The 19,572-nt window shown below is 41.8% G+C and overlaps 1 protein-coding gene across 1 annotated transcript in view; it reads left to right on the forward strand.

Annotated features, from left to right (window-relative positions):
- impact (impact RWD domain protein) overlaps nucleotides 1–19,572 on the forward strand; it is a 30,002-nt gene that overhangs the window by 2,087 nt on the left and 8,343 nt on the right. The window contains exons 2-9 of the mRNA XM_085397927.1: nucleotides 1,439–1,567; nucleotides 1,650–1,702; nucleotides 1,829–1,891; nucleotides 2,055–2,140; nucleotides 8,073–8,198; nucleotides 8,283–8,377; nucleotides 10,113–10,186; nucleotides 11,976–12,066. Of these exons, the coding sequence (XP_085254053.1) occupies nucleotides 1,439–1,567; nucleotides 1,650–1,702; nucleotides 1,829–1,891; nucleotides 2,055–2,140; nucleotides 8,073–8,198; nucleotides 8,283–8,377; nucleotides 10,113–10,186; nucleotides 11,976–12,066 (717 nt within the window). The remainder of the gene's footprint in view (nucleotides 1–1,438; nucleotides 1,568–1,649; nucleotides 1,703–1,828; nucleotides 1,892–2,054; nucleotides 2,141–8,072; nucleotides 8,199–8,282; nucleotides 8,378–10,112; nucleotides 10,187–11,975; nucleotides 12,067–19,572) is intronic.

Here is a 19,572-nt window from a genome sequence, read left to right on the forward strand (position 1 = left end):
CAAGAATTCTCCTGCTATTATCATCTCAGACATACAGCTCTGCACCTCTGATGTTCAAGTCTTCTTTGCCTGTCAAAAAGAAACTGATGTACGCAGAGTGGCATGAGAGCTGCAACAGCTAATTTATGGCCGAGGCCAAGCTGAGGAGCTGCTCCAGGTCCCAAGGTTATTCCAAAGTTAGTCCAGAAGAGTGTAAAAACAAAAACATTAATTTGAATATTCTTATTAAATACACTTCATCTTTGCCCCTTTCACTTGGTAAGTTCCACCACAGTGATTAATGAAGTAGTGGTAGTCAGATAGGTAGGGAAAGAGCTATTTGGGCAATTTTATCAGGAAGTGAAAGGGGTGTGATGTATTTGTTCGGCCATTTCCCATTAACAACAGAGTTAGTGCTTTTGTGGAAGTATTTCCACTCTTATCAAAGCTTGCACAAGAAAATAAAGTGCCAGTATTATAAAATGTAACGTTTTATAGAAATAGCTGAAAGTCTTTCATCATGTTGCAGATAGACTGTTTTTTATTTATCTACAAAGTCTGTGAAGATTATGTGAAAGTGAAAGTCAGCAGCAGCATTCAGCCCATTTTAGCAAAAAGTTCATATCTGCAAACTAGGTGGGTATTTTTTTTTATCACCCTTACTTACAGCCTTTATGTTAAATTAACTGTTTCCTAGATCTTTCAATAAACATAATGTACAGATGCAAGCATGACATTTCTCTTACCATCTTACCATCTTGGAGACAAAGCGAGTAAGGATATTTCCAAAAACGAAAAACAAATGCTTTAAACTTCAACTCCTTCGGCTTCTCCGTTAGGGGTCGCCACAGCGGATCATGTCCTTCCATCTCACCCTATCCCTATCATCATTTTCTGTAATGCCAACTCTCTGTATGTCCTCATTCACGACATCCTTGAACCTTCTCTGAGGTCTTTCTCTTTTCTCCTGCCTGGCAGCTCCATCTGCAGCATCCTTTGTCCAGTATATGCACTATCCCTCCTCTGCACATGTCGAAAACCACCTCAGCCTTTCCTCTCTTAGTTTAGCTCCAAACTGTTTGACCTGAGGTGCTCATGTACTCATTTCTAATTTTGGCATCTTCAGCTAGCATCTCTGACACAGCCTCCTGTCTTTTTGTCAGTACCAAGACCACACTCATCTCCACCCACTCCACCTTGCCTGCACTCTGTGCTTCACCTCTCTTGTGCACTATCTGTTGCTTTGGAAGGTTGACCCCAGGTATTTAAACACTTTACTGCCTCTACTCAAGGGGTAATTAATGCTTTTTTGAAGTACCTCTGTGAATCAAATTAAATGTCAGTTACACACGGATTAAATAAAGTGAGTGAAGCTTTCTGTGCATCCATGGTCCAAACAATCACCACCAAGTCTGATATGATTAATCTAATTGCTTTGTTGTTCTTTGTTCTCTCTTAGATTGAAGAGGTTGAGGCTTTGTCTTCTATCTATGGTGATGAATGGTGTGTGATTGATGAAGCATCCAGGATATTTTGCATTAAAATATCCGCCGACTTGGAGGAGCCAAAACTGACGGCGTGTTTGCAGGTGCAGAAAATTGCATATTAGTGTCCATCATGCATTTTTGTTTGTAATGCTGTTCTGATTTTTTTCCCCCTTTATTGATCAGATAATTCTCCCACCTGATTATCCAAGCGCAGCTCCGCCCATATACCAGATCAAGTAAGTCTGATTTGCCTTTCAAATTTAATATGGAAGAGCTCTGATGATTTGAAAGAACAGCATCCCACTCAACGGCCCACTCCTACTCCTACTCAATAACCCCGTGTTTGTTCTCGGCTGTTGTAGTGCAGTGTGGTTGCGAGGCCCTGAGAGGGCCAAATTGGCAAACAGCCTGGAAGACATCTATGTGTGAGTGCCTTTCATAATTTTTGACTTCATGAAGAGATACCGTAGAGGGATATTAGCCACATCAAAAGCTTTCATTGTCATTGTTTTCCATGATTTAATATCACTGTAGTTTACATGTCTCTTATTTCACCCACCCTCACATAAAAATATTTCATTTTTATAGGGAGCACGCGGGGGAGAGCATCCTCTACCTGTGGGTAGAAAAAGTTAGAGATTTCCTCGTTGAGAAGTCCCAGAACTCAGAAACAGGTGAGGTGTGAAAAAAGGAAATTCCCACTTGAGGTCCCACTTTATGGCCATTTTTAATGACTCGGAATAAGACCTGACAGACCACCTCAGTCTTGACCTCTCCAGAAGTGCTTCGTTGAATTCATAGAGTTGTAACTGTAGACATTTTAGTCTCAAACTCTCAAAATAATTATATTTACACCCTGGTACAAAAATTAGTTGTTGAAGTTGTTAAAGTTGAATTCTATTCTATTCTATTCTATTCTATTCTATTCTATTCAAAAAGTAAATAATTTCCACCTTGATAGTGAATGCACTTTGGTTAGTTTTTATATAATTCATCCATGGGAACTATGTTAAGTTATGCAGAATTAAGGGTGTGGCCACTTTAGGTTACAGGGGTTTCTTCACGTTCTTGTCTGGTTTTACTAAAAGATGCTAAGGAGTCAGCTGTTCAGTTTATAGTGTCTTTCTGTGAGTATGTGTTGTTTTGGTTTCGTTTGTATCCCTTAGCTGTAAAACACTGGGGTATTGTTGTCACCCTGCTGGGTGAGCGGGTGACGGCGACACCCAAGTTTGAGAATGCTTTAGCTTCAGCTAATAACTCACCAGTTAACATATCATTAAACTGTGTTCACATATGTTAGAAAAAAACAAACAAGCAAAATACAACAAAGTAAAATAACCACTAAGGCCTCAGTCACACAAGCCTCTTGACCTGCTGGCAACTACAGAGAGCAATGTGCATTCTCTAACTGGTTGGCAAGTTATTGCTGGAAATGAGAGGGTGCTGCCCCAGAAGCCTCCTTGTCATTGCTTTGGTTGACAGGGGCCAATATTTGGTTGACAGGGGTCACCTGCCAGTCTGTAGGACGGTGTAATTAGGGCCTTACCCACCGGTGGCATTACAGCGGCTATGTCAATCTTTTATTTACAGTCTGTGTGTATGCACTGTCTCCTGTAAACTTGCACGTGATTCCTGAATACATATTAAAGGACTGAGGCTTAACAGTCTCTATATACAAACTGATGAAGTTAAAGGTGTAAAAACGACACTCCATGTGCTGGATTATAGAGTTAAATGACCCTCCTGGGCTGCTTCACCCAAACAAGCTGTATCATTTATTGCTTTTTTACAGCATATGGGTTTTGTAGGTTATTTTTGGTGAGACATGTCGGATAAATTGACTTTGAAATATCACATTTTAAGCTTAAATTTCTTATTTTATACTTGCATGTATCTATCCTTGACAGAACTGTACTCCTTTTTTTTCTTGGCTTTTTTGTGTTATCTCATTGACTAGTTGTCTACATAGTGTAGTGGTTTACACATTCACAGGAAAAGTCATGTCAGGAAGGGTACAAACTGCCAAATCAAACATGTGGAGCCACCACATGAATAAGTGAAAGTAGCTGAAAGTAGCTCACTGTGTTATTAATCTGTCAAGTGGTGGCTGCGACTGATAAATTAGAACAGAATAGAATAGAATAGATCTTTATTGTCATTGTTCACAAAACAATGAAAAACCACTCAGCGGCTCTAAAGCTCTTTCACAACAAAAGACAAACAGCCTGCAGTATAAACATAAAATAAATAGAAATAAAGATAAACACAGTGAGGTAGCACATACAGAATAACACTGCACGGTGCAAGAGATACGAGTAAGATGCTTAAAACTAAATTTCCAGATATTAGAGGACAGTCTATTCTTACTGAATAAGAAAGAGTTTTTTTAAGGTGCTGATTTTGGTCCTGATTGATCTGAATCTCTTCCCATAGAGCAGAGGGAAGAACAGGTGAAGTCTGGTTTGGGTGTGGTACATTATAAAACAAAAGGCTTTTCTTTGGAGTCAACCAGTGTCACAGAGGGAGGGTAGAGTGGCACCGATAACACATTCTGCCACCCTCACCACCTGTCACAAAGCCTTTCTGTTCTCTTCTATGCAGCTGACGAACCACACTGTGCAACAGTAGGTCAGGTGAGCGTGCTTTAACTTCCCCAAGAAGTAAAACCTCTGTTGGGCCTTCCCCACCTGATGGGAGATGTCTGTGGTCCCGGTGAGGTTGGCCGAGATGCAAACATAAAGGAACTTAAAGCTTGCTAACCTCTCTATTTCTTCTTTGTGTGGTAAAGGGCAGAGTGATCAGTGTGTTTCAGAAGTCCACTTTGATTTCCCTGCTATTTTTTCTTGTGTTTAAGTCCAGATTATTGGGATAATATCAGTGTGTGAGATGCCTGACCTCCTCCCTGCAGGCTTTTTCATCACAGTCATATATCAGATGGTGGTATCATCATCAAATTTTATGTGTCAATGGGAGAGCAGTCAGGAGTGAACAGCGAGTAGAAGAGGGGGCTGAGAACCCACCCCTGTGATGTGCCAGTGTTCAGGATAAGAGTATCATCCATCCTGACATTCTGGGTGCTCAGGATGTCCAGTGAACACATGCACTGCTAACAGCCTAAGCTTAGGTTTGTGAACTAGTTTGTGATGGATAACTATATTTACAGCCGAGTTGAAACCCACAAACTGTGTAAGAGCTGTGTGGAGAGCTGTGATGACTGCATCCTATGTTTATCATTTTTCTTGATATGCAAACTGGCGTGAGTCGAGGTCAGCAGGGATGGCTGCCTTAATGCGAACAAGGATGAGTCTCTCAAAGCATTTATTTATAGTGGGGTTAGAGCAAGTGGGTGACAGTCAATGAGGCAGTTCATTTGACCTTTTCTTTGGACAAACTTTTTGGCAGTGGGTTTAGAAAAATGTCAGTTTCAGTCTTTCCAAGGACTTGTTTACACGATAATCCACACATTGGACGGGATCTAGACCACTGATTACCAGCAGGTCAGTTATTGGATCAACCCACTTACCCACTTGATGCTTCTTCTTTTTTGTTAGAACACTCCTCCGTTCCTAAGACAACTGTAGTGCGGTCTAAAGCTGTGATAAGATGAGGCCTGTAGGGGCATTAAAAACTCCTCAAGACTCTGAGTGACTGCGCTGAATTGAGATCGATATCAGTGTAATACCTTTGGTTACCCCGGCAGAGTCTTTTGAAGTGTAAAAAGACATAAAGGTACTCAAATTAAAGATTCTCTACAAGTGTCACACCGAATCAGATTTTCAGAAGGGGGCTTTCTTGTCTGTCTCAATTATCTAGCGCTGAGCAGCATCTATTATTGAGGCAGACGGTCTCTTTTGAGCAACAAGCTTGAAAAATATTAACTGTCCTCCCCATTGTTGCGTGTCATAATTCCCCTTTCTGCAATTCATGTGGTAATAAGTATAACTGGTCACAGCACTTCAGCTCAGGAGCGGGATTGACAGCTCATTCATTCAAAAGACAGGGACATTGTGTGCAAGAGGAAGAGGGGGATGATGAGTCTAAAGATGTACACTTCACAGAAAAGGAAATGAAAAGTGGGTAAACATGAGAAAAGACATGAAAAGTACAGACAGAATATTGTTTCTGATGATGAAGTTTGGATTCATTAGATCGCACAGGAGGAAAAAAGGTAGAAAAACAGAATTTATTCATCTAAATATAGAACATTTTAATGATTTGTAATTTTGTGTGTGTGCTTCTGTCCTGTTTGTGCTGTGTGCAGGCATAGAATAAATATTGTGAACCTTTATTAGCGTAAAACATGCTAGATCCATGAGCAGCTCAACTTTGCCATTTCTTCTCTTTATTCTGGTCCTCTAAGATTTGTTAGCTTTTATTTCCCTGAAAAATATACTTCTACTACACACACAAACACACATATTGAAGTCTTTATTTGCCTTTTTATCAAATCCTATTAGGAAAAGACACACACACACACACACACACACACACACACACACACACACACACACACACAAGCAACGATGGATTAATTCTACTAAAAAGTATTGTGTATGCCAAGCCTGCTGCAGCAAATCCTCTGTGCCACAGACCCCTGTTGTTGACGAGGTTGTTTTTTTTAGTTCCCTTTAAAGGTACGTGCTTTTTATGACAATTTTGCATTTGCATATTTTCTCCAAGGCAATGAATTGTAGCTGATATACTCTTACAAATACTAGAGTGAGTCACACTATCGCACTTGGTGACATGTTCCACTGTCTGTTTTAAGTAGTTCATGCGTACAGAATACTCAAGAACACCTAGACAAAATGTGCTAATCCACAGCTGAATATAGTGCCCAGCAAACACACAGAGTTCTGTCATTTTTTTGAGTTAAAAATAACTTCTAAGATAAATACTAGTGGATGGAAAAAAACAAAGTAGAGAAGTTCAGACTTATTTGGCATTGCTGAGTTTAGCATCAGCTGAGTGGTAAAAGAAAATGAACAAGAGCAGCTACTTTACTACCACTAACCTCTTTAAATGGATAACTGCAGGAAGATGTAGGTCATTATATCAATAACTGAAGGAACATTTTCAAGTCAAATTTTGAAATTAATTTAAATGTATAATTATAAGCTTGTAATGTTTTTAGTCTTAAGGCTATTTAGGCTTAGAAATAATTAATTGTGATGATTTGTAGCATAGACATATGTATTTTAATGCTTTAAGTAATTAGTTCAGTTTATTACCATTCAACAATCTATATTTATCTCCATGTGCAGCTTACAGTTAATTATCATAGAGTGATAACGGGTCTAACTACATAAATATCTGCCTAATGGTTTTTATTTTGTCAGTTCTGTGTGCTGAAGAATAAAGAACCTATAAGAGACATCGTTACCTGCACTGACTGCTAATGCTTGAAAGTCCTTGGACTGCAGCTTTTTTACATGTAGGTGCTCTCACGCTAATGGAAAATTCACAGTGTGTGAAAAACACACATGTGCTCAGAGAATTCAGCTGCACTTACACTAGATGACATGGTCGTGCATTTGAGAATGACCTGAGTCTGAAGCATAGACTGTATACAAAAGAAAGGCATGGCCACTGTACCTTGGGACGACAGCTTTGGCCACCGACACCTTGGTGTTTGAAATTCAGATGCAACGGGCAAATGAATCTATGAAAAACTGACCAAGAGGGCTTTATTGTGCTGCCTGACTTCTTCTTTTTGCAATTAGAGGTGATGCGTCATACAGCTCATTTATAATAAATACAAGTTTCAAGCACTTGTACATTTGTACATGTTTCAGGCCTAAAAGCTACATGCTTCTTATAGATACATCTTATGGTTTATTAATCAGATTGGTGTGGAAGAACAGAAACATCTTTCCTGGTATTTTTAACAAGAGCATGCCCTTTTCCAAAGGCTTTCCAATTGATTTTGCTTAACAACCCATCTGGCTCGCCATGGTTATTATTAATGCATCGCTGGTTTGATATTTTCATGGGATTTACAAAAATATAGACAGGTAACAAAGCTTATTCTCTAAAATCCCAACTTTTGTTGGAGGATACTTAAATATTAATGCTGGCAGACTTTTCAAAGAGCAGATTTTATTAACTGCTATGGAACATTTATTTATGATTGTGTTGAAAGACCGCGTATAAGACATGATCTATATGTGCATAGATTATCAGCTGATGAAGGCCGTCCTCACACATGGCACACCTTTGTTTCCATAACAACAGGGTTCTAATGTCAGCACCTTTAGATCGGCTTTTGGTGTTTGATCTCTCGACATTGGCTTGTTTATTAGATGTTGTCAGATGTGTTGTAATTAATTTGCAGTCACATCCTTCCTGTTTTATCGATGGCACTTTACTTAGTCACGTTTACAGTATTCTGGTTGAAGCTTATATTAGCATTATCATGCATTCACATGCCAATGTTAAGGTTATGTAATGGTAATTTGGGGATGATTTGCTCAGTAGGTGTCATTTCAGTGCCAGGCACCCTGAGACTACAGACAGCTCGGTGAAGACCTTTACAGGCATCAGGGACATAAAAAAATCAACTTTCTTATTAACATGACATAACATTTCTTATATTACCTCCTTCAGTGGAAGAACCAGAAAAAGTGAACATGACGGCTGAGAAGGATGTTGATGATGATGAAGACATTCCAGATCTCAGCAGTCTCAGACTGAATACAGAAAATGTGCACCTCTTCCTGGAACAGGCAAATGGTAAAAGCACATTTTAGTCTACGATGGCATCATTTCTGACAAAATCAGTCTCTGTCTTATTACGGATAATATTTTATCTTGTAGATGAGGAGCTGCCTCCAATTAAACATGGAAATCCGATCACAGACCGACGCAGTACCTTCCAGCCCCATTTGGCACCTGTGGTGACTCCCAGACAGGTACAGCATGGAAATGAGCATAATAAAAAATGATATGCATAAAAAGATGGAGCTCCAACAGTGTACAGTTTGAATTTTGTGCCTCGTTTTTTTCATGAATGATGAATCCTCTCTGCAATCAACAATTCATACAAAATTCAACAGAAATACTTGATGAGTGGAAGATAATTTATATCTGAAACATCATCTGGTTCCTTCCTGCATGCTAATCTCACTCTCTGAGTCTCTGGTAACATACCAGCTTATCTTAAAAGCTTCCACCTGCTGTGAATTGCAATTTGTATAAAAATATTTACGCAGACAGCTGTCCTCTTTAGAGGACATAAACCAAATAGACGAAGAGCTGGACATCATTTCCATAATTTTATATACTGATCTGGAAGTGACTGATTTCATTTATAGATATAAAGAAAAACAAATTGGGCACGTAATTAGTTTTTTTCAACTTCAGTATAGCCTATTTTTTTGTTCTTCTAAATTGGTCAGTACTAAATGGCATAAGATAAAAGGGCTTTCATTGTCATTGCATTCAGGAGTGAGACTCCCGGTTGGTGCATATGAGAAAATATGATATTAAAAAACATTAAGGACTCCATAAAACCACTTGCACACAATATAAAGTGCTAGAGCCAATGAAGTCCCAGAGTCAACAGAGTTCCCAGTCTGCAGTAACTATTGCACAAATCTAATCTGAACTTATTTACTGTTTCTGTATACTGTGATTATCTGCAGTTGTGTCCTCTAGGGTCATTTGACCTGTATAAATATATATATATGAATATATCAGTAATCAACCCACAGTATCCATAATGAAGTCACCCGTTGGTGAACCTGTTGTGCTGCTTTCACTCTTTGCATTTTGGTGTTATGGAAATGGATGTGACCAGTGACGGTGGATTTGACTGGGTAACTGAGGGACACTGTACACTCATATGGTGGCAGCCTGTAACTTTCAAGGTAGCCCTTCCTTAAAACACACCCTGCTTTATCTGAAATTTTTAGACTAATGCGGACCATGATGTCTGAAATGTTGTATTTAAGAAGATTTGAGACTAGTGATTAACTCATTCCGACAGCATTTACAGAGGTCATCGATTAAATGGGTTATTTAAGCAATGACCCCCTTTGCCCCCTTCTGGTCATTAAAGGGAGTGCAGGTTTAAGGCACGATGCCATCATCTTTCAGAGCTGAAAGCTACGTCTGTCTGTTACATACAGTGTGTTAACTGTTTTAGAGTAACTTTTGAAGTGTTGCTGTAGCCTTTGCCAGCACAGAAGCCAACTGGCTAAATTTGGTAACTAACTCGAAGGTGACACGACGGTGACAGCACTACAAAAATGGAACAGGCAGGGGAGGCATGAATTTAAAACCAATTTTTGTCACACTGTAGTCAAGCCTCAGTTTTATTTTGAGCCTTTCAGTGTCTGTTTAATTAATACATGAGGTGATTTAGCTTCATAAACAGTTGAGTAATGCTGCTTTGTGCATTAGTCAGCAGTGTTAGACAGCATGTTGACTTGACAAGTTGTCATCTGCACAAATACAGCATCATTTTTAGTCTGACCTTCTTTTGGACATCACTGCTGTTTTAGTATGCCTTCAATCAGGATTTTAGCATGAAAGCAGGTTCCAGCTAACACAGTGCTGAAAAGGAGATGCCTTGCTTCTGCAGTAAAGTCAGTGTAAATGCATCTGAGAGTGACATTTCATTACTCCCCACATTATTTGTTACAGGTTAAAATGGTCCTGGAGAAGCTGTACGAAAACAAGAAGATTGCCAGTGCCACTCATAATATTTATGCATACAGGTTAGTAATGTCACATATTGCTTATACAGTTGCTAAAAAAAATGTATAAACCCTTTGTAATGCTTGGATTTCTACACTGATTATTCAAAATGTGTGGTTTGCTCTTCATCTAAGTTGTAATTATAGACAAACACATTCACACTAAAGTAGTAACAGACAAGCAGTTATACTGTTTGAGTGTGGGTTGGAAAAATAATGAACCACTGTGCTAAAGACTGCAAAGTCTCAAGTGTTCCAGTAGATCAGATAAGATTGGGAGTGTGATTTGTAGACTTGTCCTTCTCTAAATGTAAAGAATGATGATGTGATGTAAACCGTGCCTTAAACATGAATTTCTCTGAACCTTAGAAGTGACATTATAGAGAAAGCATTTCTAATGCCCTGTGAGTTTTATATTCCACAGTATGAAAAACTGCTGCTTTTCTTAGCAGTTGATCACAGCAGGAGCACAATATGGAATCCTATAAGAGGTGTAAAAGAAAGCAATTGTAACAGTAAAGCATCTTCAGAGATCTGTGCAAGAAAAATAGTGAATAAGAATTTTCTAAATAGAGGAAGACCACAAAAATGTTGGGAAATTCAGCAACAAGCTTATGATGAGCTTATGATGAGACAGACAAATAGAACGAAATCAAAAAAACTAAATGAAATGACTTTGTGAACTTAGAAAAGCCTTAGTTTAAATATTTGTTAGCTGGGTAGCAAAATTTTACTACAACTTGCCTGATTAATGATCGATGAATGTGTTCATTAAGACTGAGATATCTACATGACTGTGAGCCAGCTGCTTTCAAATCCTTCTGTGTGTTTATTGTAATATCTTCACTGATTCTCCTCACACATAGCATCCGTACGATAATACTACAGTAAAATTAAACATTTTCAAACAATAAAAACTAAAGTGAAACAGGAAAATCTATTCTGGAAACCAGCTGAAACTAATCTGAACTAAAATATCACGACGGAGTACCACAGCGTGGACCTCCTTTGCTATTTCAGGGCCTGCACGTCTTGCAATCACTGAATTTAAAATTGTATCAACCAAATTTTTCTCTGAGAATTGAATGGCAGCTTATGAAAGGTTGGCTGATTCAAAAAGGCAATTACCCAAACAGCTCAATGGGAAAAGAATAAAATTCAAGCTTTTGGATGGCAAGTGAGGGTCCAACTTAAAAGAGACATCCCAGGTGTGGGTATAGAAATGTGAAATGAATCAGTTGTGATTAAAAGGACACTACAGGAAACATCTAATAAAGGGGGTTCAATCTAATAAATTAAATTAATATACATTATTTAGTTTAATATATAATGGATCTAATATAAATAAAGTATATATGTCTGTATGTGTTTACGCCCACAGTGGAGAAGAGCATGAGATAAGTAAAGATTCAAGGCTGATCTGTCTTCCCCAAAGGGCTCATTGCTGCAATTAAAGGTCAAAAAAGCACCAGAGAAAATGACGGCTTCTGACAGTACTGTGCATAATGTGAAAAGATGTGTGTATGTGTGTGTGGCCTTTCTCAGTGTGTGTTTGTGTTTTCTCAGGCATTGCCTGTGTGTGAGATGTGTGGTGTTTTTTTTTTTTTAAAGTGTCGTCTAATGAGGTCGATGTTGCGTCGTTGGTGCACTGCCTGGGTGGTCATTACTCACGGGGAGGATATTGTGACATTTAGACCACTGACAAAAATGTTCCGGTGAAGAGGCTTTAAGTGTCACAGTGTCACACTAACCACAACGTCTTAATGCTCTCCCGCCTAAAACCAAGCTGTTGTGATTCTGTCTGTTGTAGGATTTACTGCGAGGACAAGCACAGCTTCCTGCAGGACTGTGAAGATGACGGCGAGACAGCCGCGGGGGGGAGATTGCTCCATTTACTGCAGGTTATCATTTAATTAAAAAAAAATGCTGGCTTTGGTCCAACAGATAACTCTTTCAGCTTCATACCAAAACTGCATGTTATGTTTGTTAAAAAGGTAAAAATCCCCAAAGAACTAATCAGTTAGCCAAAGCCGAATGCACAAAAGCGTCCGCCCAGTAACGGCAGCCACATTGTTAAATCTGCTGGCTGCCTTGAGCTTTCCTTTGGCTTTTGCATTGCTTAATTGGAGTCTGTGCTGCCCTGTTTATTTTCACAGTATGCATAATTTAGTTTATTTCTAAAGGACACTGACAGTTGTGTCCGATCTACATAGCCTTGCATATAGCTGAAGCTAATACCCAACACCAGTCCCTTGATGGATGAAATTACGTGCTACCATTTACAGTTTAATATGGAAACTGCTGTGATTTTGCAATTAAGATTGTTATCAGTAAGGCACACTCCCACAATATCAACCTAAATGTTTTTCACGTAATGCACGCACTTGTAGACATATAGTATGGTAGTGGTGATAACCACCACTTATTAATATCATATTTTGCAGCATAAATTGGAAACTTGACACTTTTTTCGTGTTTACTGGCATTCAAAATAAGTTACTCTTAATGAGGGTAGCTGTTGTGACAGTTTTGACAGTTTATGTCACACCACCAAAGCAGATTAGGCCTTTTTGTTGAAAATAATAACATGTCACAGCGGGAAAGGCATAAGTGCGAATAATATGAATAAAAAACACGGCCGAATTACATTTGGCTTCTCCAGTTCCAAGGTCCTGGTATTGTAACCTATATCCTCTGTATCAGTAAACAATGGGGGCATTTTTGGGTGAGGTGTTCTGAAACTAAAGACAGATTTGATGTCATTAAGTGGTTTGAGGGTATTTTAATGTATTTTATGATTTATTTATATAGTGCCAAAACATAATCTTGATTTTCACGACACACCTTATATTGTAAGGTAGACAATGCTACAACCTTGCTAGGAGAAGCTGACTGATCCAGCGATCCAGTACGAGTGGCACTTTAAATTGGTGTGGAGAAAAAGAATACTCCCTTTTAACAGGCAGAGATCTCTGGCAGAAGGTGGGTAAGGCATCTGCAGTGACCAGTTGGGTGGTGAGAGAAAGAGAAGAGAACAAAGAGAAGCACAGAGAGACCGTGATCAACAAACAGAAAAAAAACCACACATCAGAAAGATTAGTTAATGACATGCAGTAGAGCCATCAACAGTGAATGCATGTGTAAACGAGTTGGTCAGTGCATTATGGTAGATTCCTTAGCAGACTGGGAACATCGCAGGATATTTGACTTTAACCTAAACTGTGAAATTAGCCTAATTTAGGTTCTACATCTATTTCTGCTTCTCATAACAGCAAGTAAGCCGGCACTCCTGAAAGCAGAGAGCTTTATTTTCATATTATAAGGCATTTTGAGGTATAATGGAGGTTAGCATCATAAACAGTACTGTTTGTACTTTGTCAGAGAGCTTTTAGGACATACTGACATATATATTATAGCCGTGAATCCTCAAAGTAGCAATTTTCAGCATCCTTCTGAAACAGGATGCTCCTAATTTTAATGATAATGTTTTTTTAATGCCTTTCAGCTTAATGGACAATAAGGATTATAGAAATGTCACAGCTTATTGAGCATGCTAGTCTCTCTTGTTGGTATAAAAATGTTTATACACTGAATGCTAGGCCTTATTTTAAATTCTGTTGCAGTTTCTTATAGCACACCTGCCATTTTTTATTGAAGTGACTTCATTTATACTTTTAATAGCACTTTTTCTAACACCTTTTCAGTCCTACCACTCAATCAATCAATCAATCAATCAATCAATCAATCTTTATTTATAAAGCACTTTTCATACAAAAAACAATGTAGCACAAAGTGCTTTACATAGTTAAAAACAGCCCACCCCACCCTCCAACTCACTCCCCACACTCTCATTAACATAAATGATGTGAATACACACATATCCCCCCCCACACACACACACACACACACACACACGAGCACACTTAAAGAGTAAAAATTGGGCTGGGCCAAGTGAGGAAACACTATAACAGGGAGCCGTCTGCACCGGGAGCCGGTCACAGACCGCAGCCTCCAGGCTGGGCACACAGCAGGAGGGAGGCCAAGGAGCCCCCCAGCCAGGCTGAGAGGACCCCCAGAGACCCAGCAGCCACAGTCGATCACAGCCCCGGTGCAGAGAGCGCCCTCTGAGGAAACACTGGAGATATGACACAATAGGATATATACAGGGTAAAATGATAAAATAAATAAGAACAGGATACAATATAAATATAAATATAAATAGAGTAAGAAGATTAAAAAATGAATAAGAATAAAATCAATAAATATTAGGTAAAGTCTAAATTAATAATAGAATAACAGGATAGAATAAATAAGCATAAAATAAATAAACGCTAAGTAAAAGCTAAATTAAAAAGGTGCCTTATACTGTGAGTGTTTAATATAAGTATAATCTGTACTCCTATCACATACACACACAAACAGTAATGTGTCAAGGGCATTGGCATTCAGGACACTGAAATTCAGAATGGAGGAGCCCAGGATCGAACCACTGACCTTCCAGTTATGGCCTTAAACCACAGCCAACTGTATAGGGAGGAAGAAGTATTAATTCAGTTTTGTGAAAAGTAACCCTTCTAATAGATTAAGTAAGTAATCTACTGACGGTGTCACATAAAGCTTTAAGAATATGTATTCAAAACTCCAGTGAAAATCAATTCAGGACGTTTATAAAATTCAGACTAATGTCCATAACAGAGCGTCAAAACTGCGTCTCTTTTAAATTAGACAGGCTATCTAATGAATTTCTTTGAGCCTGTCAGGGTTGATTTTGAGACACTGAGATGATGTGATGTGGAAATACTGAAGCTGCCGGTCTCTAAGGCAGAGCCGAACATCGATTCAGAGAAGTGTACTTGCTGAGAAAAACAGAACTGAGATTGTTTTGTGTGGGGATGTGGCTGCAGTAGTATAAACCACGCTTCTAATGTTTAAATGGTGTTTAGGTTTCCTCCACTGGGAGCTATGGTCCCACTATAATAATTTCACACAGTCATTAATCCTTTTATTTCAAATATCAAAGAAGCCCTTGTCACTGGGTTTTACTGTCAGATGGCCCTATGATTCACACACACACCCACATCACACTAAAATGTGTTATTGTCCACACAGTTTTTGTTTCCCTGTAACGTTGAATGAAAGCCAGTAAAAGGTTTGTGACCAAACAAAAAGTTTCCTATAACACAAAGCTCAGCAGTGACTTGTAGTAGTTGTGTCATTACTCATTACTCCTAGGTGCTGCGTCGTGTCAGAGCTTTTCCAGATGAAATCCATGACTCGTGTCAAAGTTCATTTTCATTCATAGGATGACAGCAGTCGCCGCTGCCAGTGTGGCCCTGTTAGAGAGATAAATCACTGTGAAATGGTGCATTGGATTATCGGTGTGGATATGTCAGAAACTGAGATCTGCTACACTGAATTCAGATGAATCAAGCGCTCATATGTTCGCTTTAAAAACTTGCTCAGCCAGTCTTTGCTTTAAATTATCTTTTAAATGCTAAAAGAATTCAAAGAAAATCTAATTTACCTGCATCTGTGTTATTATATGTTCTATATTTGCTATCAAGGAAGCGCATTAAGCTTTATTTCTTCTATTCTAAAGCTTTCTTGACACCAACAGAGTGTAGCTATAATCAATATAATAATCTATATATTTATATTGAAAATAAGCAAGAGAATAATGTGAGTGATACAGGAGTGCTTCATAGTGACAGATCCAATTTTACAAGGGAGGAAAGAAGTGCTATGTGGCTCTGGAGGCTGATCTGATGCAAAGTGATGTATGAATGGAGGTGAATGAGACTTGCTGTGCAAAGTGCTTTGTGTGCTCACGTAGTAGAAAAGCACTAGGTAAGAACCAATCCATTAACTATGATGCTAGATATTACGAGGTGCAAGTAAAAGCTAAGCTGCAGAGGAAATATTTTTTAGAGTGGAAAAAAAGATCATTCTTCAGTTAGGGAAAATGGTTCTGAGTTAGAGCCTTGGCCGAGCGCAGGGGCAGCTTTAAAGCTCCTCTTCGGTTTCTTTCATCCAAACAACGCTAGGCTAATTTTGCTGTCACTGTGTCCTTGACCAACGACTGGCTCACATCAGAGGTCAGTCTCCAGGCGCTGCATGGAAGCCACCCACTGCTTCTAATTGTCACGGTCTGCGGAGGCAGACCGTGCGGAAAGGTGTGTGGTGGACCCAGGTGCGAACACAAACGAGGATGCAGGAGTGGATTCCAACAAAACGAGCCTTTTATTATGGCTGATGAAAAGAACAAAAACAGAATGAGGGCAGCATACGTGTAGTACTCAACAGAAAACCTAAACTGGACAAAACTAAGGAAAGACTATGGCTGGAGGTACAGAACACAGGAGGTGGTAACACAGACGACGCGAGACAGACTGTATGAAACACAGAGACTAAATACACATGAGGGATGATCAGGGGAAGTGGCCACACATGGGAACACAGCTGACACACATGAACTTAACGACAGGACAGAAGGAGTGAAACTGAATACACTGACCGTGAATACAGACTTTCAAAGTAAAACAGGAAACATGGAGATTAGACAAGACACATGAACCGGGGAGACGTAGTACAGGGGAGATGACATAACCGACAGCATGGATTTGACAATATAAGACACGCAGACATAAACACACGAAGGGCAAGGGAGACTTAATACACGGGTAATATGTACAAATGGCTGGACTGCCTTAGTGACCCTAAACAAAGAATAAACATCAAAATAGGCTAAAACACAAAACACTGGGTCGCACGACCCAGGACCATGACAATACCCCCCCCCCCCCCCCCCCTCAAGGGCTGGCTCCCGACAGCCCAAAACCGAGAAACCAAACAAAAACAGAAAAAACCCCACCCAGGGCGGGAGGCGGGGGACCAGGACGGAGGGACCAGAACAGGAAACAAAACGAACAACAGAACACACAGGAGCACAAGACCAAAGTCCAAACAAAGTTCAGGGGGCCGACCCAGAGCCCACAGGCACAAGAGTACACGGGTCACATGGTCGGGGGGCCGACCAGGCGGGCGGCACAGGTGACAGAGCCGGTCCGGAGGCCGGCCGCGCAGAAGGCAGCGGCGGCGACGAAGGCGACGGAGCAGTTCAGGAGGCCGGCCACGCGGAAGGCAGCGGCGGCGGCGAAGGAGACGACGGAGCAGTTCAGGAGGCCGGCCACGCGGAAGGCAGCGGCGGCGGCGAAGGAGACGACGGAGCAGTTCAGGGGGCCGGCCGCGCGGAAGGCAGCGGCGACGGAGCAGTGTCAGGCGCACTGGCCGAGGCCCGGTGGACACAGGACCAGACGAGGCTGAAGACTCCGATGAGGCCGGACCAGACGAGGCTGACGACTCCGATGAGGCCGGACCAGACGAAGACGCCGGCTCTGAGGCTGCAGCAGACGACGACTCTGAGGCTGCAGCAGACGACGACTCTGAGGCTGCAGCAGACGACGCAGAAGGTGGCTGGATGGGCGGCTCGGGCCCCCCAGCCGACGTGGCATGGTGCTGGACGGGCTCCTCGGGCCCCCCAGCAGACGTGGCATGGTGCTGGACGGGCTCCTCGGGCCCTCCAGCAGACGTGGCAGGTTGCTGGACGGGCCCCTCGGGCCCTCCAGCTGAGACATGAGGCTGAACGGGCCCCTCGGACCCTCCAGCGGAGACATGAGGCTGAACGGGCCCCTCGGACCCTCCAGCTGACGAGACATGAGGCCGGAGGGGCTCCTCGGGCCCTCCAGCTGGCATGACGTGAAGTGGTGTGGATGCTGCAGGATGCCGGATAGGCACACCCGGGCATCCAGCAGCAGGCGCAGGGTGAACAGTTAAGGAGGCCCCTGGCTGGACCGGGAGCAGGGCTGCCACCTGGACAGGGAGCAGAGCAGGAGGCTGTCGTGGTGGCGATGACTCTCTTGAGCCTCCAATGGAAACATGAGCCGGTGCAGGCACCTGCAGAGCGACAACCGCTCCCACCTGAGCGCCGAGGCTGGGTGCGGAGCTCAGCTGTGTACTGACTGGCATAACTTTGGGAACCCACCTGGGTGTAGGAACAAACCGGACGGCAGCCATTCCCGCCTGGGGTGTAAACGCAGGATATGGCTGACCTCCGGCTGCCCTGACCCTGGTGGTGGGAGCTAGCTCAGGTGCTGGCTGGGTGTCCACTGCCTCTACCTGGAGATCAGACGCAGGTGAGAGGTCAGGTAACGCCACAGCCACCCTGGGAGTGAGCACGAAGCTCCGGACACTGTCCTTGGCAGATGTAAGCAGAGGAGCAACGACAGACAAGGACCTTGATGTCTCTAAGTCCTTAACACAGTCCGAATTGTCCTTAGTTGCCCTTCTTGGGGAGCTAAACACTCCTTCTGTCTTGGAGCACGATTCAAACAATATTTCAGACCAGAAGCAAGGTGGCTCAGTGACACAAGTGACAGTTATGTTGTCCCAGGAAGCATGACTCTTAAGGCCAAGACTCGATGCATGAACCCACATAACACAACCAGGACTAGGTGCAGATGATTTGAACACAATAATTTGGCAGTCACATGGGAGACAACTACACTTACTGGAGTCTAAGAGCCCTGTTGGCGAGACTGAGTTAAGGAGGGGTTCAGCCCCACACACTAGGCGGCTGTAGAAAGCTAGTGAGTGGGATGCACATGGACTTGGCGTGGCATAGAAAACATAGTGGACTGGCTCTGAGCAATCCGGCTGAATTGTCCTTAGATCGGCCAGTTCATTAACTGCAGTCAAAAGGCCCTGGCCCAGGGGTGCGGTTAAAGGGCTAGCTGGTTTGTGATGATTAGCGTGGCGCCCCCCCCCGACAGTCTTGGAAACACAAAATACAGCCTTGTCATTAGATAAGGGGAAAGCACAACATAAACAGACCTTCACTTTAGTATTAACAGAAATCACAATGCCATTCACAGACATAGGAAAACCCGGCAGGCCCTTAATACTCGTCCAGCCCCGGCGGACTGGTGCAGAAGAGCGGTTGCTGATGTCGGACCCCAAAGCACTCACTCTGGTCAAATCATCAGCAGAGTGAGGAACCTGGGGCCCGATTAGCGCCGGAACATAACATACAATTTCCCAATCAACACCAGACGTTCCTTCTTGCGCTGGGCTAGTTACATAAGCAGAACATTCATTATTCGGCTTGGGAACAGGGAAAAAAGACCCCAAAAGGTGGGTGCTAGTCAAAGGGAATACAGTCTTATTACTAGTCAGATCAGACGTTTTCTCACGTGATTTATAGTCAATGGATAGCAGGGGCTGAGACACAGTCTTCGAAAAGGCTCCAGATGCCGTAACAGTCTTAAAAGAAGCCTCCTTAGCGAAAGACGCATGTCCTGGGTGTGCAGCGTCTTCTCTATCCTCTATCTCCCTAACCTCCCCCTCAGCCT

Source organism: Rhamphochromis longiceps, linkage group LG23 (assembly GCF_057381845.1).
Source record: "Rhamphochromis longiceps isolate RC_006_pf linkage group LG23, R_longiceps_female_GT1.1, whole genome shotgun sequence".
In the NCBI taxonomy this organism is placed as follows: Eukaryota; Metazoa; Chordata; class Actinopteri; order Cichliformes; family Cichlidae; genus Rhamphochromis; species Rhamphochromis longiceps.